General features: G+C 41.1%; 1 protein-coding gene across 2 annotated transcripts; it reads right to left on the bottom strand.

Moving 5' to 3' along the window:
• Positions 1–2089: 2089 nt before the first annotated feature.
• pla1a (phospholipase A1 member A) lies at positions 2090–21186 on the bottom strand. Of its 2 annotated transcripts, none has more exons than XM_080753659.1 (11): positions 20790–21186; positions 18637–18862; positions 17819–17996; positions 15667–15775; positions 14033–14134; positions 12580–12672; positions 12141–12329; positions 6975–7064; positions 6570–6675; positions 3731–3886; positions 2090–2960 (listed from the first exon to the last, which is right to left on the bottom strand). In XM_080753659.1, exons 1-11 carry the CDS (start codon positions 20854–20856, stop codon positions 2870–2872), a joined length of 1407 nt encoding a protein of 468 aa, XP_080609785.1. In that variant the 5' UTR covers positions 20857–21186; the 3' UTR covers positions 2090–2869. The 2 variants fall into 2 exon arrangements, with proteins under 2 accessions (XP_080609785.1, XP_080609786.1); XM_080753660.1 differs by having other exon boundaries at positions 12141–12311.
• Positions 21187–21717: the final 531 nt, after the last annotated feature.

Genomic DNA, 21717 nt, shown 5'->3' with positions numbered 1-21717 from the left:
CTTTTTGTTACAAAACGTAATACGGTCAGATTGTGTTATATGCCTTCATGGTGGTACTGTAACAGACAACTATTTTCTATTTCACGTTCATGTTTTGTTAGGGCATGTTTAAATTGTTTTTGTCATGTGTATGTAACTGCACCTTCAGTTACTGTAACTCAATCTGAGTGACTTGAACATAAAAATCATTGGTTCCGTTCTTTATTATTCACAGGACACTTGGAAGCTTTCGCACCGCTTTTGATTGAGTCAGCAATGCATACACAAGGGTATTACTGTGAAATGTCTGCTGCTTAGTGTTTGGTTATTTCCAGAATAAAATGGGGGACGACAATGTCATGGGGCCAATATTTCCATAAAATTCTTGTGTGCGGTGAAAATGCAATCGCCTGTCTTCTGTTTGTTTTGCATCCTTTGCCATCACTAAAATGTCATAAAATGCCGTCCACACCAGTGTGAGCATCCACACTGATGAACCATAACCATTTTGTAAATATGTTGAATGTCAGTGATGTGTTTAATGTGATGTCCTGTAAATCCGTATGGATTTTTGATTGATTGGCTGTCAGTGTGTCTGTCGTTCATGACATTTCTCTGAAAGTGATCCCAACAATATTGTTCACCACTGTGTCAATGTCATCACAGTTGGAATGTGGACTCTGACTTCGACTTGAGTTGGAAAGATTTTTAAAACAACATATTTATAGTTATCATAACGTATTGCTCTTGTTGTGGAAGGCCTATATGTGTATTGCCTACAGCAGGGGTTGGCAACCTTTTGGAGATGTAGTGCCATGTCTTTCTTTTCTTGATAGTCAGTGTGCCATATCAACATTAAGTATTGTTGCGACACCAAATCGCTTTTTGATCGTCCATATACAGTATGATTGTAATAACATTCTTAAGGAACCCTTTATTAAGGACATTGCAATGACTAAACCACCAATCTACCAGAATCCCACCCCATCTTATTCTGCAGTCATTTTTCAGATGTTGCATACTTGGACACATCACGTTTGATTAACTCTGCCTTGTCTTGCTTGATCTTCGAAAGACCCCTCATATTTGGTCCCAAAGTGCTGCTTAACACTGGAGTTTCAAACATTTTCAAGACGAACATAAACAACAATTATTGCCTATGAGGGCTGTAATTCCCCATTGCCATTGCTTTAGCCAGAACTTAGCCAACAATCATTGTGAGCTGCCTTGTGACGTAGGCTACATGCTCTGAGGTGTACAAGAAACTATATAGGATGTGAGGAGACTTTAATTGACTACATTTAAAAACTATTTTGATTACCCACCTCTGTGCCAATGCTGGTACCCGTGCCTAAGGTTGCCCACCCCGGGCCTACAGTATGTGTTCATTATGAGATTATCCATCTCCTGCATCTGTCCAGCAATTTACACTCGGATGCACATAGATATTAGTGTACAAGGTTACATTTGTACACTCAAGGAGAAACGAATTCATACAATAACAATGAGGATACTGAATAAACCAAGAGCTCTGTAACAACATACTGTATATCAGAAAACCGACATGACCAAAATAAAAGAAAAAGGATTGTGCCACAGCAAAGCACTATGAGAAAGATAACCCTGTGTCTGTATAATACCAATCTGGCTAGCCATCGTCACGTAAAGGGACCGCCCACTTGTCCCTTTTCTGTGATGGCATAGCCATCATTGACTCGTGTCTCGAGAGATTGGTATAATACCAATACATTATAAAGATTGGGTGAGGACTGCAGAGGCTCCTCCATATATTAGTATGCCATAATGCCCAGATGATGATGGTCAGGTCACCTATGGGTGGCAGTATATGGTATCTTATATATAGACCTCTACGCCACCCTTCCTGTAAGCTCCAAGGCTTTCTCCGAAAATGTCATCACCATTAAAGTGATCCTTTGCAGATACGAGTGCGGTCTCCTCTGTCCCGGGACAGGACATTTTGTTGAAGTTTCCTCGATAACAAGTCTGTTTCACACTTCCTGTCAGTCTGAGCACTGTCACCAGAATGCCTAAAATAACACGTACTCTAGTCTAGAACATCCCTGCCAAACATTTATATACAGACAGGGTGAACAGTTGTCCTTTTATTGCTTTGCTCTACCGAATGATGGACATTTTTTCAACATTTATCACAGAAATGCATTTACAGTGACTTAACATTTCATAATATGAGCAAATACAAATATTGTTTAATCAACCGAATGATGGACATTTTGCAACATTTATCACAGAAATGCATTTACATTGACTAACATTTCATAATATGAGCAAATACAAATATTGTTTAATCAAGTAAAATCGCAGTAAAAGCAAAGCATCAGGATGTTTCCTAAAAGATACATACATGTTGTATGTTTCTATCTGGGAATAGTCTATATGTTTGCCTGTGTATTTTATGGAACAGTCAGGGATGGCCTGGCCTGGCCCCTATCATATCCTTCCTAAATGTCTTTCCCCTCACAACCAAAGACAGATTTGGGACAAATTCACCTTTTCATTTCTCTTTCTGTCTCTTGTCAAGTCGATTGTTAATAATAGCTACCAAAGAACAGTGTTGAATAATAAATTCAAAGCCAGCGGTGGGAAGTGTACTCTGTGCGTGTGTGTGTGTGCGTGCGAGAGAGAGAAAGTTGGTAGAGATGCAGTAACTTAATCATCTTTGCCCTTACTTTCTTAACTTTATCCATAAAGGAGGAACTTGCTAAACCAGAGGTTTATCGACAGCTAACATAACTGTGTGTGTGCGTGCGTGTGCGTGCGTGCGTGCATGTGTATGTGTGTGCATGTGTATGTATGTGTGTCTGTGAGAGAGAGAGTTTTCAGTGAGTGTTTATTGACTGAAGTGTTTCTCTCAGATTCTTCCACACACTTGTATGAAGTCATGTGACCACGGAGCTCCTCGTCTGATGTCAATGTTGGTTACACACAGCGGCTCTTCTTGCCTGAAACACAGACACAACATGCAGGAACTGTACCACAGTATTTTGTGCTCAGAGAAGCCTAATATCTCCCTTGGCCGGAGGGGAGGAGAGAATTCCCCTTTGACCGAGTGGTAGATAGTGGTAGTTATGGTTCTTGCATGCCGGAGGAGACCCGAGTTATGTTTCCCGGGAGATAAAAATAAAGAAAAAGAAGCAGAGTAGCAAAGCAGCAGAATAGTCCTGCCTGAAATCTAATACCTCGGCCATTCTGGATTCCCCATTGGATGAGTGCTTTGGTTACACATGTGGGAGACCTGGACTGGGAAATATATCGAAAATGTACCTTCATCGAGGTATCAACATGCGAGGTATACATACCGACAAATATGGCTTGAAATGAGGTATTGGTGGTGCACTGTATGTGTCAAATTAATTAACAGACACACTATGCATGCACGTAGCACATGCAAAAAAGCAGTCCATCTGTAACCAGGTGAGGTTATTTAAATAAAACCATTGTTGGAAAATGGAAATAAGGCATTTAATTTCTTTATTCTATGTGTACTGTGCAATGTGCAAGCATGGATATGCTATTCATCATCTTAGGCAGGTAGGCAGTGGAACTATAGCAGAAAAACTAATGCAATTGTTTTTACTAATATCGTGAGTAACATCGATATCGAGGTATTCAACAATGTTATCGAATGTCGAAGGTTTTCGTAATATCGCCCAACCTTAGCAGCTGGTCGTGTGTGTGTGTGTTACACAGACAGGTCTGTACTGGTACTTACGTGAGTGAGGGGAACCCAGACAGACACATAGACTGTATGTGGATGTCTCCCTGCCTGTAGAACCGGAATCCTGTGTTCTTCAGCTTGATAGAGTCTATCTCACACAGTGCGGCTGGGTGAGCCACGACCCTTCTGTACTTGTTTTTGTCTCTCTGACTGGAAGCACGCACGCACGCACACACACAGAGACACACACACACACAGGTTTAGATTTAACATAATTGTCATACTGCACTGAAATTCTAAAATATGGAATGATCTTCAATTTGAAGGAAAGAACAACTTTCAAAAAGATTGAAATATGAAGATTATACCTTGCAGCTATCTAATTTCCCTATCTAAAAAAGAAAGAAAACACCTGACTAATATTAACTTGGTACAGTATATAAGGTTTTTGGTGTACTTTGATCAAACCCAGTTGCATAAACTGGAGAGGGAAAGAATACAGCACAACCCCCTTCCCATTGTTTATTTGTAGGGACATCTTTTTCTGTTCTGCCCCAGTGCCCTATAGCTGGACTGCACCTGGGCAATGGGACATACATTAGTGCCCTTTGCCCCTGCACCATGGGCACTTGGACATACAGTAGTGCCCTTTGCCCCTGCACCTGGGCACTGGGACATACAGTAGTGCCCTGCACCTGGGCAATGGGACATATATGGGACAGTGTGTACTGTAGTGACCTGGTCTGTGTGAGTTTTACAAATATAAAGTATTAAAACGTGCTTCAAAACAAAACCTCCTAACTCCATTGGATCCTCAAACAGTCAGTCAAACCACCTACAGTAGCTCCAACTTTGGAGAAAGATGGTTTTTTTCCCCCCCATCATTGATTAGAATGACAAAGTCAGACAGAGAAAATGAATTGTCAAAAACCTCATAACTCCACTTGAGCTGTATTTGTTTAAAGTGATGATAACATAAGGAAGGACACATCCAAGTGTCTGACAATGTATAAAGTCACCATACCAACTTTGATGAGGCAGTATTTAAAAACACATTTTTTTTCTTCTTTTTTTCAGAAAAGTTAATATTTTCTAGCTCTGATATAGGCCTACAGTATATTCATACAGTACTAGTGCCCTACACTTGGCCAGTGGGACATACAGTATGTGCGTACAGTAATGGGACATGCAGTGAGTTTGTAAGTACAGTATAGTGCCCTGCACCTGGCCAATGGGACATGTGAACACACAGTATACTGCTCGTGTCTGCTCTCAAAATAGAAGTTGCCAACTCTCCATTTATATAAAGCAGTATACATAATGGCTCCAGTTCTGGGTCGACAACATGTCTCGTAGTCTGTCAGGCGATGCTGACTGCAGGGAAAAGATCTCCCGTGCAATTAATTTTGCAGAAGTTGAATACTTGAGATTCTACATGGGTGCAGTATGTATTCTCTCACCTCTGTTCAGCATTGACTTTATCCTTTTCATGCAGTTTTTAAATTATATATTGGTTTTGAATTGTGTATTCATATACTATTCTTTAATTATAGCTAAACCCTGGGAAAACAGCAGAAAATAGCAGGTCGACAAGCTCACAACGCGTTGCAACACTTATATTATTGAATATTGAATGTAGAGGGAACACAAAGGTCACTAGTATAGAGCCCTGACAGACTCTGCTCATGTGGGGTTTAAATGGTTAAACTGTAGAAAGTCTTAACCCTGAGCTACCAGTCCCCCTGTGGAGGCTGGCTGAAGGTAGATACAGACATTTCAATGCCATGAGTTTCCCACTTAGAACTTCCTACAGTACTTCTAGCCTTGCATTGCCAGACAATATCACAATTCATATGGCTACAGTACTCCCCTCCCCCCAGAGCATTCGGGTTGGCGTCAGAACAAAATTTACATCCGAAAGAAACTTGCGTCCGTTTGGCTGCTTTCACAAGAGCAGAATCTGTGAAATGGCAGCTCTTTTGCATAAACATAAACTTTAACTGTAAAACACGCTGTTATTTCTTATTCAAACCTTCCACAAATACCACCACATCGCATCGCATCCTGCGTTTGTGACATAACAGCTCTACATCAGAGCTCTGACATAGCCCAGAGTTTCTGACCAGGAATTATGAGTTGGAGGGACCATTCATGTTAACTCAGAACATTTCCAACTTGGCATGAATGCACCCTTATGCACTGCAAAGTGAACCTCTTGACATTTTCACACTTTCTGCCTCTAATACTTGACAATTTAGCCAATATTTAATTTGTAATTTTAGAAGTATTAAAAAGTCCTTAAATTGACACTTTAGAAATGCGCAGATACCCTCTATACACTTAAACTTTATGTTGGTTTGTTTACTGTTGAGAGAGAAAACAATGTTGCATATTAAGTTAATCATCTGGGGACCCCCACAGGTTGAGAACCACTGTTTTAGATAAGCTGTTTCCGCTGTTCTTCCTACAGCAATGTATACAGGGCTAAAGTTCTTAAAAGTATGGCATATAGCGTTGTCACAATGTGCTTCGCAGACAAAAGGACAAGATACAATGAAGCCAAAAATAGGAGCACCCGCCAGACTCTTTCTAATTAAAGTGAGTATGGAAGCAACGGCTCTGTCGTTGTGTGAGGTCGCTGTACAGCAGGTTACTCCCAAAGTAGAAACAATTGACGTTAAGGGCTCTAGTGAGGACTTCTGGGGATTAAGGGGATGCCTACCAATTTTCTTGTTATTGGTCAGTGACAATAGGTACTGTATGACTTATTTCTGATGAATGGGGCCATAGGGACCTAATTTGTGGAATGAACACTCTCTTTAAAGTTCTTTGTGTGTGTGTGTGTGTGTGTGTGTGTGTGTGTGTGTGTGTGTGTGCGCGCGCGCATGCCTACAATCTGAGTCTCTGCACCGTTTCCAGGTTCTCTGTCTTCAGAGTCACTTCGATCTCTGCACTCTTATCAAGAGGAGACACATCAATCACTAAGAGGATGTGGTGAGCTGAGAAAGACAGACAGACAGAGAGGAGGGGGAGAAGAGGACCACATTCAATTTAAATTGGGACTTAATTGGGTGAAATTGGAACATTTTGGGTTGCAGCGAGGCATAAAACTAAATACAAAACCACAACAGAAAGAACGTACAGTATGTATGTACAGTAAGATACAACAGAAGAATGAGTGAGCAGAAACTGACCATGAAAGTGTCAGAGTGGAGGAATGTATGATTAAAACCACAGGCCTACAACACACACACACACACACACACACACACACACACACACACACAGGGTCGCTCACCACAATAAGGTGGAGAGGAGGTTGTGAGGAGGAATAGCTTTTGTTCTTTTGGAAGTGGAGATGTTGTTATCCCACTGTTCTCTGATAAACCTGAAAAACACACACACACACACACACACACACACACACACACACACACACACACACACACACACACTGACTGAGAATCACAGGCCTGTCTCATATTGCAAATCAATTACTGTACATTAACTGATTGAAGATGAATTAACACAGCACGTGACAGGGGTGGACTGGGCATCTGGGATACATTTTTTTTCTTTTTTTATTTTCTATTTATTTTTTTGCCACCATTTTAGGATAGTTACAGTAACGAAATGGAGAGGGCCAATCCTGCAGTAGCACTGGCCCACAGAACAGAGAGACACATACGGCCCACTGGCTTGTCTATCATCTGAATACTGGCCTAGTAGTCTGTTCACAGGCTGCTGTGGCTGTTAACTCAACGCATTGTGGGCTTGTAGATCTTCTACAGTATGTTCGGTTCGTGCCGGTTGTGGTGGGCCAAGATGCCAGGGCCGAATTTAGGTCGCCGTCCGGCCCTAGCATGTGACCGTCTGGTTTGCGCACAACAAGGACATATCATTCAAGCTCTCTACTGTATCAGTGTCTGTCACTATATCAGGGCTTTGACGTGAAATGTAGTGATAAGTGATAAGTAGTCTCCAGGCCAGTCATACAACGAGGCCTGATCATGCACTCACCGAGTGCAACCTCATGCCTGCACAAGCAGAGGACAACTAATGGTTCATGGACCACCATGGGGGAAATAAGAAAGTGCTACTTACTTACTTATCAGTAGAGCCTAAGTAAGTAAATAAACTAGTAAAACGCCCTAAAGGGCGAGGTCACGCACATGGGCGAGTGCACACATCCGCCTGTGTGACGCAGACTGCTGGGCGAGTGAGCGCTGGCACTAGGCACGTGCACGCACAGACATCAAAGGGGGCTTGAGCCCCTGCCCTTTTATCCATCTGTAAAAAGTGCCCTCTCCAGACCATGAATACCGTTTTTACTATAGTTAAAGAAATGCAAATGCCCTCTTCCCGTGCCATACCTGAAGGCAAAATCCATTCTATTATACACCACATCTCCAGTAGTCACTTAATTATGCTTAGTTCAGTGTGGTATCAAGCACTGACAATAGGTTGGATTTTTGCTATTTTCAATATTTTCAACAAAGGCCCTTTTAGAAATTTCAGCCCCTGCCTCTCTAACACTCTCTGCACGTCCTTGGCTGGCACTTTGGCATGGTATCAACTTTGACCAAAAGAATTCAGGCATGGGCATGGGTGGCTGGGGACGTGGCGCTGGCGTGCGCTGATATGGGCATTCCCTGATATGACAAGGACAGAATTAATTTGCAAGTGTCTTGGTGTCTGGGGGCGGCAGTTGCTCAGGGGTAGAGATACCGTCATTAGAACACAGAGGGTTCCCGAGGGGTTCTCAGTTAGATCCCGGGCTACCCCAGAGTTAGTGTCGAAGAGTCCTTGAGCAAGACTCTGAACCCCTAGTTGCTCCCGGTGAGCAGGTTGGTGCCTTGAATGGTTTCCTCCGCCCTGAATGTGTGTGTGAATGGGTGAATGTAATGCACAATCTACTGTATGTAAAGCGCCTTGGATAAAAGGCGCTATATAAAAGCACCATTTACCATTTTGGCCATATATGGAGATGACTGACATCCGACATCATAGATGTCTAACGTCATAGACCACATGAGACTGACACACTATGTCCATATATGGGCATCTGACATCATAGATGTCTGATGTCATAGACCACATGAGGCTTAATGTTGATGACATCAGGGATCTCCATATATGGGCATAAAAGGGATTGTATTAGTGTGGTTTCCCTAACAGGGCATCATCTGGGAATGCCTGTATATGGACATTTTGTGTCAGTCTCATGTGGTCTAAAACTATGGGGACTGGACATATTGTGTCAGTCTCTTGTGGTCTATGACGTCAGACATCTATGATGTCAGATGTCAATTTGCAATTGGCCATATATGGAGCATGAGGTGTGACAGACAGACAGACGGACATGAGCTGCAAGTTTTCATACTAAATAGCGACCTATACAGTCGCAATAAGGCTATAGGTCTAATTAATTGTTTTTTTTGTCTGTGTCTGTGTGTGTGTGTGTGTGTGTGTGTGCGTGTGTGTGTGTGTGTGTGTGTGTGTGTGTGTGTGTGTGTGTTTTTAAATGTCACATGTGAAACAAACAATCAAAACATGCCTATACAGGCATAGTTCAATTAAATGCAGGCCTATTTGACACTAAAAGTGTATAATTACTATGTTTTGCATAGTCGGCCTACCACTGTGTTTATTTGTCTGTAATTTATGATTGTATGAATTGAGAAAAAGCGGGGACCCCAATTTAACCCATTTAGGCCTAACCTATAGAATAGGGCTAAATCAGAAATTAGCCTACAAAACAAATATGTTGCTACATACTGTACGTGGGTCAGTGACGTGACGCCCCAAAAAATGTGTTTTTAAAAAAACTTTAAATTGCAGGCATAAAAGTTATTTACTTTTGTTCTACTCACTCTCAACCTTATGGAAATACATTTTGTTTTTAGATATTTTATTGGAATCAGACTTTATTCAGCAGTTTGTTGTACTTGTGCCTAAAATCGTTATATGGTGTGACATGAAAATAATTGTTCATAAAATGAAAATGGAGTACATCTTTCTTAAGTAACTCACTTTATCAAAGTCCTTTATCATAACTAACCAGTGATGCACTATAGTTTTTTGAAAATTAATTATATCTGTATATTTTTTTCATAATCGACACTCTGTGTGAGGCCCATGTTCATGATCTTACAACATATTTTAAATGTATTCTGTCAAAACTTTCTCTAAAATTACACAAATATTTGTGACTCTTCCTGATAATATTCTCTATGTAATCCATAAACATTTTTTTGGTTTAATCATTAATAAAGGTATGATTTTTCACTATTTGGAATGTCACACCAAATGATTTAGTGTCACACCGTATGATCATATCTTCATGTGTCAAAGCAAACTGTGTTTTAACCTACCTATTAGTGAGTACTGAACTTTACTGATTGATTAAACAATTACCCAGGATAACATGGCCTTAATATTTCTGAACAGGATATTATTGTAGGGCTTTAACATGGGATAAGAAAGAATTGTAGTAGTAGATGGATGATGAGGATGTGCACAGGAATGCTACGCACACCTAAGTCTTCTGCCGGCCCACGGCAGAAGGATCCTAAAGAGACAATAAGGCGCATAGCCACACTTGGAGCCAAGGCAACATTTTATTAACACCAATTAGTGGAAACAGAACTCAGCATTCAGGTAAATTGCTTTTTTCCGAAGTCTCCTGAACTTGAACACAGCATTTTGTGTTGAACAAATGTAATTAGGAATCATGACATTACACCACATCTCCACTAGCTAAAGAGTGCTGGGTTGCGCAACTCCGAAAATAGCTGATCTACAAGCTCTCGCAGCACAACGTGTTGAGACTTGTAGATCAGCTATTTTCGCTAGTTTTGTCTCGGGTCCTACCTTAACACTGTCCACTGTCCAGTCCAGTGAGTGAAAGTACAAAAGTATTAGATCAGATTAGATTATACATTTAGACTGTATTGTACATCAGCCAGTCGTATTTGGTGAGGGTAGCAAACCGGCTGCCTTGTTGCGGTTCTGCTATGCCACAGACAACCTCCTGCTCTTCGTAGAAAATGCAGTCTCGCCCCTTTGGCTCCTCTCTCCTTGCTGGGTCATTGTTTAGTTTCTCCCTGTACTTTCTCGTTCTCTCAGCACTTGTCATTTTCCAGCTGACAAAAGAAAATGGAATGTATAGTTTAAGACAAAGAGAAAATATTGTTTAGATTGAAACAATATGTTAAGGTTTCTGTGAAGGGGTTTCTGCTCTGTCTGATGAATTTGAAGTATCACTGAATGAAGCTAAATTACATTTTATGTAAAAATGTTTAAAACAAATGTTTAAATGTACAAAATAAACATGGAACTTTGTTATTTATTGTTATATCTGTAGTTAAATACAGTATAAATCATATGGTGTGACAATCAAGTCATATGGCGTGACAAGCAGACATGTCACACCATTATGATTAAGTGTCACGCCATATTACGTTTTCTGCATTTAGGTTTACCTTGAGGCTACTATGTACACATTAGCATGCTAACAGCATGCTAGCTATAACAAAGCAACCTAGATCTACATGGAAATATGACCAAAACTTCAAATAACTTAAGCTTTTTTTAATGAAAAGGTGTCACACCAACAGACATCCAAAGTGGTGAGTTTGTCAAAGTTTCAACAAGATGGCATTTCATGAAAATGTTAAAATCATAACTCACCTCAGACACCTGTCTTGCAGTTGTGCTGGGAGTGCTGAATAGCCTTACAGAAGAAGGACCTCTCTAGCCAATAGGTGTCCAAATAATTGCCTGTTTAATTTGTCCAAACTAGTGTCACACCAAATGATTTTGGTTTGGGGGACAAAATGTTTTTGATCAGAAATGACTGAAAACATTATGCTTTGACTTTGAAAAGATATAGGCTCACAAATAGACATTTTTTTTAGCCTAAATTCATTTTCAAATGATTTTTAGCAATTCTTTTTCTTAGTTTTATTCAAGTTCCCACTTTGAGAAACAAGGTCAGGACAGTCACACCATATGAGTTTTGCCATGTTTGGTTGAAAATTCTGAAGAAATGAGGAATGAAATGTTTTAATCTTGAGTAAGTTCACATAAAGCTTAATGTCCTGCACAATATTCAGAAGGTTTTTGACAAATATATTTTTTATTTATACATGTTTGACACCGAGGACAGCGAAAACGTTACATCACGTCACCCACCCACATGTACTGTAAGCCCCTCCCAAACAGCAAAATGTGTTCCCGGCCTGAATGGGTAAACAAGCCTAAAAGGTTTCTTGTGGTGTTTATCCTTTTAGTTGACCTTGTATTGACTACCTTTTCCTATGTAAACTTCTAATGAAGTATTCAATCAATCAAACTCAATCAATCAATCAATCAATCAATCAATCAACAATCAATCAATATCTCGTCATCTCATGTAACCTTTTTTCTTTGTAGAATCCCATGACCGTCCTCTTATACTTACCTATGGTTGGACAAACACCGTTGAAGAGGCCGTTGTCACAGTTCAGACAGTGTCCGGATAGGAAGTCTTCATAGTTAAAGCAGGGGATGCCAGTCATCGGACACGACGCGTTCAGAGCGCTCATGTAGACGTGCACTGCCCTCATGTGGTCGCAGATCACATAGCCGTACACTGGGAAATACACAAGAACTGACAACAAACGCTCACACTAAGGAGTCAAATGAAATGCCGGGGGCTTTTTTTCCCTTCTTTTTCTTTTTTTGCTTATTTTGTTGGTTTTGTTTTACCAGCAGATACATAGGCTACAACATCAGTTATTAGCAATTAGCATTCATGCTACAACAACTGACTTAAACGTTGTGCCAAAGTCCAGACAGAGACAGACAGACACCAGGCCTCCTGCTGCTGCTTCTCCACACGGCTGGGTTCAACAACTTACTTGACGCAAATCTGGACCTGGCGCATCCCGCCTGGTCCATGCCTCCGTTCAGAAAAAAGTCAACGTGACCAACAGGGATGGAGATGCCAAAATCTGATGGAAAAGGTACAATATTATTAAAGCTCATGGTGGAAAGTGGGAACCCAATGAACCAGTAGGCGAATTCAGCATTTCTCAAACTTGTCAATGTCTCCCCTTAACTATGACAGTGTACACGTAACCGTTCATTTGGTTACATGTGTACGCTGTCAGAGTTACAGACTTGTATGGGTCCATTTAGACGGGAAGCGCTCAACCCCTAAAGGAACCCACAGAGTCCCTGGAATCCACTTTGAGAAACACTGGGCTAATTGGTTCATTATCATCTAGTACAGTGGGCCTAACCAAGCTGGTGCAATTAGTGATATTTCTTTGTTAAAAGCAGAGTTAAAATAGCCAAATAAATGAGTGTTTGTTCTGTAATGGGATAGACTGTGATACCTCAGCCTTTTGGTTACCTATTAGTAAACAGAAAAAAAGCATTTTCAGGTGGGTCGGTAATGGGATACCAATGTTTGTTTCAGACTACAACCAGGAGAGAATACAGGATAAAGAAGTGAAATTTGAAGTGAAGACACAAAAAAGATAAGATCAAATTGGAAATAAATGTGCACTGTAACATTTAAGCTGGTAAATGGATGAAATTGGCATACCAATACCACCAGTTTCTGTTTATTAAATAACTGAAGAGATGGAGACCTCTGTTATTGAACAAATGTTTATAGCATGATTAGGCTACTATTTGATTCAAATAGTAAAAAGACTGTAGTGCCTATTCAAATAATTTGAATAGGCCTACAGACTTTCTCCAATCGCGCACACACACACACACACACACACACACACACACACACACACACACACAGCTTTTGGTTGAACCATAAGATAGGTAGATATCACTTACACCACGCACCTTTAACTTTAGACCTAGCCTATCTGAAAATAAGTTCACGTTATTATAATTATTTTTTAATTTATTATCAATATAATTTCAAGTGGGAAACTGATTTGGCTGCATATTATACAGCATGATATTAGCATGGAGTTAAGAGTCCTTTCCAGGGCTTGACATTAAGGCTTGTCCTGTTGTCCGGGACAACTAATACGTTCATTAAAAATTTAAAAGTGGCCCTTAGTTTCTTTTTCTGTGATGCTCCTGGCAGCTTTGTGCTGTATGCAGACTGCCCATTCTATGGAGTGGAGGGAGGAGGGAGCAAGGGGCCTTACTGTTATTCATTCTATTTCAATGTTTGACTCCTATGCATGCATTTAAGAAAGAAATGACTGTGAAAGGTCTCATTTTTATCCAGACAAGTCACTTTTGTGCCCGGACAAGAGAATGGGAAATGTACTTGTCCAAAGGACAAGTGCCTCAAAAAGTTAATGTCAAGCCCTGCTTTGTTTGTTGTCTTACAGTCTGAGTCGGTGTGGATGGCCTCCACAAACAGTGCATCCGAGGGGTCCAGGCGGTCGAACTTGTCCCTGCCTTTGAACATAGGCCCGGCGGGGTCCAGACCTGCACAACGAGGTAAAACACTCACTCTTTATCATTTCAACACAGATGAGTCAATTTAAAGACTAACGTCATGGAGCTAAGATTCATTTGTTTTCTATAAGGCCAATACGTTTCTAGAAGTAGCAAGGTGATGGTAGGCTAACAATACTTTTTGAGTACAGTTACAACACACACACACGCACGCACGCACGCACGCACACACGCGCGCGCGCGCACACGCACACGTTTCGTGGCATTCTGAAGGGAACACTTAAATGTATTTATTTGGGATCTGTCAAGAAAGATTCCGTCCTTGGTCAGGTATGCACTGTATGGAGCCAGATAGGGAGACTATTGTTAGTTGTATGTACAAGCTCACAATGTGTCTTAATGTTCTTGTTCATCCATTTTTGCCAAATGCCATTATGACCCCGCCCAGAATAGGGATGCAAGGGTTCATGTGTTTCACTCACTCATACAGTACCAGTGTCAGCGGATGTTTCCAGTCAGTAGAACTATGTTTTGCATATACTGTACATTCTTCTAGACTCGTCCTAGTTAAAGAGGTGGTGCCATAGTTTTGTACTTTTTCTGTTTTTCATGTGTCTAGGAGGTTGAAAGTACTTCATTAGACCCCCTTATGTGTTTTTTTTGAGAAATTATGTATTCTCTTAGTATTTGTTTGTTTTCTCTTGGAGGCTGCCACCTTGTGGTGAAAAGTGTCAGTTAAAAAAACACAGATACTAAGTATGTCACAGTATCAACTCCTCCCCTATTTACCATTCACCCAACACTGTGGGGTGTGGCTATATCAGCTGGGTCACCACCCACCATGCCATCCATGCATACTTAATGAACTGGGGGTGTGGCCACATTAACTCTTTCTGTATACTTTTTTGGAAAAAATCTTCCTCCTAGTATAATCATAATACCTGATAATCATGTTTTATAGGGGAGGGAAATCATGGCACCACCTCTTTAAAGATAGTGTTGTCAACAGTGCTTATGGTGCCTCACTACATCTGAACATTACAAAAAGCTCACACAGGCCCTAGCCAGTCAGACAGACAACAAACATCACATATGAACAAGCAAACAGCTGCACATTGTTTTGCCTGGTGTGGGGCGGAGAGGAAGGCCTGTGCCACTCCACACAGCTCCGAGGGGGTGCTCTCCCTCATCAAAGTGGCATTGTGATATTTTTGGAACGCCGTGCTAGTTTTCTTTGAAAGTCTCATTCAAATTAAACCGTCTGAGACAAGAGGCTTTGTGAGTGACTTCTCCACTGTGGAGACTGATTATTGTCTGGCCTCGAGTCGTGGCGTGCACCGCTGTTGTGCTTCTGCACATGTAGCAGAGGAGTCAGATTGCAGACACGGTATGAATTTGAGAGCATGTCTCTCTGTGTTGGTATACTCTCTGACGTTGACCGTTGTAATGTATGGTAGCTTAGCTACGAGCTATACTGTAACTGCAGTTTGTTTGTACAGTATGTGGCCGCCCAGTAGATACAAGTATAAACAAATAGATACATTATTGTAGTTGGGGCTCACCTGTGATTCTTCCAATCTTGCCCTCGAAGAGGGTTCCTACAAACCCGGAGACATGTGCCCCGAGACTGACCCCGATGAAGTGGAAGGACTCCAGTTTGCAGCCATGATTCTGTCAGGACATATCAGTTGTTTCAGATGTCAAAGTGTCACATGAAATGATTTAAATATCATTTTAAAGTATATAGGCAACATTCTTGTCACAAGCAGTTAACCACTGGCATTCTAGTACACTATATGTTATGTTATTATTGTCAGACTTTGGGCTATTTTCACTATTTTCTCTTTTTTCATCATACGACAAAGTGTACAATACCTCTCAATGTATGAATGAATGGACCATTGTAAAGCGCTTTGAGTTCACAACTTGCTTAGAAAAGCACTATAAAAATGCGATCCGTTATTATTATTAAAATAGGGCTTACGTAAGTGGTTAATCAGCTAACTGCATCATTGAAACTTCCAAGGGTCAAACACAGTGTATAACATGTCTTTCCCATCCTGTATTTATGTCTCCCTTGACTTGAGCATATATGTGCTAATTTCACAGAATGTTCGCCTCAAAATAGGGATTCCAGGGTTAAAGTGTTTAGTTAAAACCAGGCACTTAAATACGCATATCATATTGCATGATTTAACTACACACTCTCTAATCTATCTATCGTCTATTAAGACCTTTGTCACATTATGCTTATGATTGGTTGAATCCCCAACCTGAAGAACATACATTTTTGGCTTCATAATGTGTCATCATTCATAGGCTATCTGATGGACAGTTGTGTGTGAATTTAGAGGTGTCATGAAGCTACAGGAAGACTGTGGTCACCTATAGCTTCCAGTCAGTGCAACCTACGTATTCTGCTTGGTATTTCTGAGAAGCTGGAAGACAATTCGATGATGAGAAAAGAAGGGCTGTCACGATCATGAGATTTTACTTCCTACAAATAATTGCCATTCATTATTTTAATTGTGTTTTTCCATTGAACATTAATAATATATTCACACTCAACATTAAAAAAAAAAAATAGGCTTACATCTATTTTCACAATTTCTTGAAAATGTTTGAATATGTATGAAACTTTTTCAACATGGAAATGAGTCAGCAAAAATAATTGTGATTATCTCAAATGACTGCGATCAGGCAAAATATGTAATCATTGTGACAGATCCAGAGATAAGGTCAAGTTACACCACAGAGACTAGCAGAGGCGAGGGTGGCATTTTCTTGATAAGCTGTTGTGGTGTTTCTGGCAGCACATCCCCTTTTGACCAATATAACGTCATGATGCATGTGACCAGTTATTCTCTTCTTCCAGGACCCGTGGTAAGCCTTTTTCAAAGTGTTGTGGTTGACAGCACGGCACCCAAACTATTGCATGGTTTACTCCACCATCTTTGTGTGAATGGATGAATGCAGTCCACAAAGTATTTTGGAAAATGGTGCTATATTATTTACCGTCTTATGTTAATCAGTTTAGAAGTTCTTTCTGTGTCAGGTCACACCCAGGTTTAACACACACCTTTCAACAACCTGTACACATCATCAGTGTTGTAACCTGAGGTCATCAGGTGTTTTGGGTCTTTCAACATCAGACGCCCTCGCCCAAATGACCCAGTGAACAGTCCCCGGCTTGTGTCAAGTTTATGGTCCACGGATCAACCCGTGGACCCATCCCATCCGTCTTTATGATCCATAGCTTTCTCAGTGGCATCAGTTATGTTCTAGTGTGCAGTCCCCTCATCCCCTGCATCTCGCGTGCCCTGTAGAGTGACTGGCTTGCGAATCCTCTGCACCTGACCTCCTTGGCCCTCTTTCTCTCAGATGCTTCTTCCATTCATTCTTCTCAGGGCCAATTCCAGCAGGACCACCTACCTTGCTGATTCTGACACAAGAACCATGTCAGGCCAGAGCGTGCAATGGTGGTGTCTGGATATTTGAGCTGTCTAGCTAGGTCGACCTTCAGCTGCCAGTCTCAAGCTTCTCCCCGACCCTGACAAACGTGACCCTTTTGACCAAGATAATCAGTTCGTCCTTCCTTTTTAAGTGTGTGCAAATCCACTCATAACTGCTTAAGTTGAGATAGACAGGCAGACAGACAGACAGGGGTGAAGAAATGACCTCATTGTCCAGAGGTCATGAGTGTGTGAGTCTTACCTGGAGCTGGTTTATGAGGACAGAGATTTGGACGGCCACCTCCTTGTAGTTCTCCACCACCAGGTTGTAGGCGAACGAGGCACCGTAGATCCAGTCCACCACCACCACGTTCACATCTGTAACCCTGAGCAGGGCCTGAGCCAGCTCCTTCACCCAGGACGGCTTACTGCCCAAGGCCCTAGCACACAGGGAGGGATGGGTTACAATTTACAATTTGGGCATTTAGCACTTAAACCAGAGCGATTTACAATAAGCAAGGTTTATACATCAATACTATAAGCAAGGTAATAATCAATACATCAACATCATCACATCAAATGCATAGAAATATCAATCTAGAAAAACTAACGTAGGTAGACCAAGCACCTAATCAGTAAAAAAACGTTATATCAATTCTAAAAAAAACACTATCTAGCTTTCATGTATGGTCATAGGGGGTGACGTAGCTACTCAATGGATGGATAGATGAAACGGAGAGGGTCACATAGAGGGAGAAAGCGAGTGATGAAGGAGGAATTGAGGAGTGGTAGATAAAGGAGAGAGACAGAAGTGATTGAGACAGAGGGATTGAAATGATGGATGGGATTAATGGAGGAAAGGAGGCAGAGAGAAAGGGATGGTCAGATGGACAGGTATAAATTAAGATGAAGATGTTGATATGTAGATGTAGTGTATTTATGTAAAAATCTCCCTCCCTGTCACTCCTGTTCTGCTTGTACCTAATCAATGCTCCGTCATACAACGGTGAAAATAGCAGACGTACAAGCTTAAAACGTGCCGCAGATGCCACGCATTGAAAGTTTAGATCAGGCGTTTACCTGTATCCATGGATGATGATCTTGGTGGGGAGGGAGGCGTTGAACAGCGAGGGCTCCTGGGCGGCGGTGTTGTTGAGACTGTCGTGGCTGAACACGCTGGCACAGTCCATGTTCCTGCGCGTCAGGAGAAGGTACTGGATCTGCAGCTTGGCCCCCTGATGACGGTACTCCCTCCAAACAGTGTTGTTGAAGTCGGCGCAGTCATCTGCATGCTGGTCCCTTTCTCCTGTTGAGGGTATAGTTGATATTATGCAGGTTCTTTGTGGCTTGTACCAGCGTTATTATAGTTAGTAAATATTCATTCCATTTATGGTTTACAGGCAGGTAGGTTTTTGTGTGTGTGTGTGTGTGTGTGTGTGTGTGTGTGTGTGTGTGTGTGTGTGTGTGTGTGTGTGTGTGTGTGTGTGTGTGTGTGTGTGTGTGTGTGTGTGTGTGTGTGTGTGTGTGTGTGTGTGTGTGTGTGTGTGTGTGTGTGTGTGTGTGTGTGTGTGCGCGTGCGTGTGTGCGTGCTGGACTGATTGATGTCAAACTTTGCATTCACAATCCTAATAGGTAAAGGAAGGACATGTCCTGTATAGTATACGACACACAACACAGTATTGTGATTTATGTGTCTTCATTCACAAACTGCACACGTGGAAACTAAAGAGTGGATAAGGGAGGATATGTTTCTTCTACCAGCTCAGTGGCCTTGTGGTTAGAGTGTCATACCAAAGAAAGGGGGGGGGGAGTCCCAGCGACATACTGGTGTCATGTCCAGGGGATGTACTTGTACATCAAGCTGCCTCACGCTACAGAAACAGGAGATGGGCTTGGCAAGGCTTACTTACTTCTACTTTACTTACTTTACGTTTCTTCTAACAACTGTTGTATACATGTGTGCCTATCCTCAAAAGCTCAGACAGTAGATAGTTATACATCCTACCTAGCAATTGGTAGACACTGATTGTGAGGAAAATGTAAATGTAAAGCCATCATCTATCTGGTATTGGCTTTCAAGATGGTCAAAGGGGCTCTGCCCTCAATACCCTCATATCTCACTCCCATAGAAAGGTGATGGCATTCACTGCCTATATCCCCCCATTTTATCCCCCCTTTCTAATCTGTATTTTATATTTCTTGGTGATATTGTATTTTGGTGTTATTTCTTATGTCATGTTGATGAATTGAATACATAGGACCACAATGGAAACGAGTCCCCAGGAATGTTTTGTGTTATTCTTTTAGCCCAAATATACTGTATGACTTTACCTTGTTCTGTTTGCATGTATGTCTAATAAACTATTCAATCAATCAATCTCTATCTGGTGATGATAGATGACATACAAGGGACAACTTCAGAAATGTACATACATTAATACACTAATTATCTCAACTAGAATTTCAGTTACTTTTTAAAAATCATAATATGTAAATGTACTATATATATACTGTATATATGGAGCTTGAATGAGTTTATCACGGTTGACTTCTTCCACTTCTGACAAAACATTATTTACTGGATGTTTTCTGAATGTTGGCATAGAAGGATTTAGCTGGTCAAACACCGATTTCCAAAATGTATATAACATACCGGTATGTGTTGTTTATGAGAATAGCAAATTATAACATAGGCACTCTTTTTCACATTATTTTAATTTCCAGCGATTAAAGTTGTCTTTAAAGGACGTTTTTTGTTTTTTTACAAGAAAGGTTCAGATTTTAGGCTGTAATTAGAGAAAAGATAAGATGAGTGTTAAAATGTTTTTATTTACTGCTTTCTATCTTTTTAGTGATTTTAGCCATTTTGATTTCAGTGGGTGGGGGCATGTGTACAAGTGGCTAAATATGTCTTTTTAGACTCAATAAGCCAGCGATTTCTTTATCACTATTTTCAGTAACACTAGCTCCCATAAGTCACATCTTCCCATGAAAGATAACGGTGCATCTTGGGAATGGGCTTAATGTGTCTGAAAATGTATTTTGCCACTTGTACGCATGCCCTTTTGAACCATTTTGAAATAGTTATTACTTTGTGTCACTGAGACTTAATGTATCCCTTTACATTAATTTACTTAAAGGCTCTCAATGGACAGTAATCATTAACCAAAGCAAAAAAAGAAATAGGCTACCTGCTTTTAAGTCTTTACCAGAGTGAGGATTATGCTACTTACCCACCACTGATGTGATGTAGATGGTCAGAAGAAGGCTGAGGAAAATCTTTCTCAGTTCCCAAGACATTGTCTTAAGACGGGTAGAATGCTGAAATGAGGAGAGCCGCGCTGGCTGAGTGAGGTTTCAGCAGTGCTTAGCGGTGCTTAGCTGCTCAGCAGCGTTAACTGCTTAGTTCTGGATTGGTGAATGGACCTCTTGGCTGGTGCAAATCCCAGCTCTATGGAACATTGTGGTACCTCTGGGAAAGATTATTCAGTTCTATTACCCTGGCCAACAGTTGGCACTAGCAGGTTAGGAATCTGTGTAAAGCCATTAAGTAAATAACAGCGGGAGGTTATTTTCACACGCAGCTTTGTCGCAGGCAGCTCCTGTTTGTAATGATGTTATTGGCCGGGTTGGTTGTAGCGAGGCAGATAAAGTGCATATTACAGGTGAATCGTTCACTTGCGGATACAAGCACCAAAATTGGCACACATACTCCTTAGGCATTGCTCTTTTCAGAAAACCATCTGGCCAAAAAAAAAATCAAGATGGCGGCCAATTTTCATGATGGCCGCCATTGAATATACAGTAATCTTGCATTCCGCAATAAAATCCCATAGACTTGTCCTATTTGAATCATTTTGGTGTCAAATCATACATTTATCACTATGTAGAATCCAAATTTGGACCCATGGACTTACTCAATGGCTTCCTTGTACCATATATCAGTCCCGGAATCTTAATATTCTGCTAATAGTGTGGTGCGATGCGTCCAAAAAACAGCTCCCGTAGGATTGTTGTGCTAAAATTGATCTTTTTGCAGATCCTGGTTCTATAGAGTCCAAACTATGAGAAAATGATGGGTGTCAACTTTTCCGGACCCCCACCCCCTTTCTGGGGGTCATCTAGTTTGGGACCTGCATGCCAGAACAGTACGCCAGCCAG

The sequence above is a fragment of the Nannobrachium achirus genome, assembly GCF_963921795.1.
Source record: "Nannobrachium achirus genome assembly, chromosome: 22".
In the NCBI taxonomy this organism is placed as follows: Eukaryota; Metazoa; Chordata; class Actinopteri; order Myctophiformes; family Myctophidae; genus Nannobrachium; species Nannobrachium achirus.
This window is presented reverse-complemented; position numbering and strand designations above follow the sequence as displayed.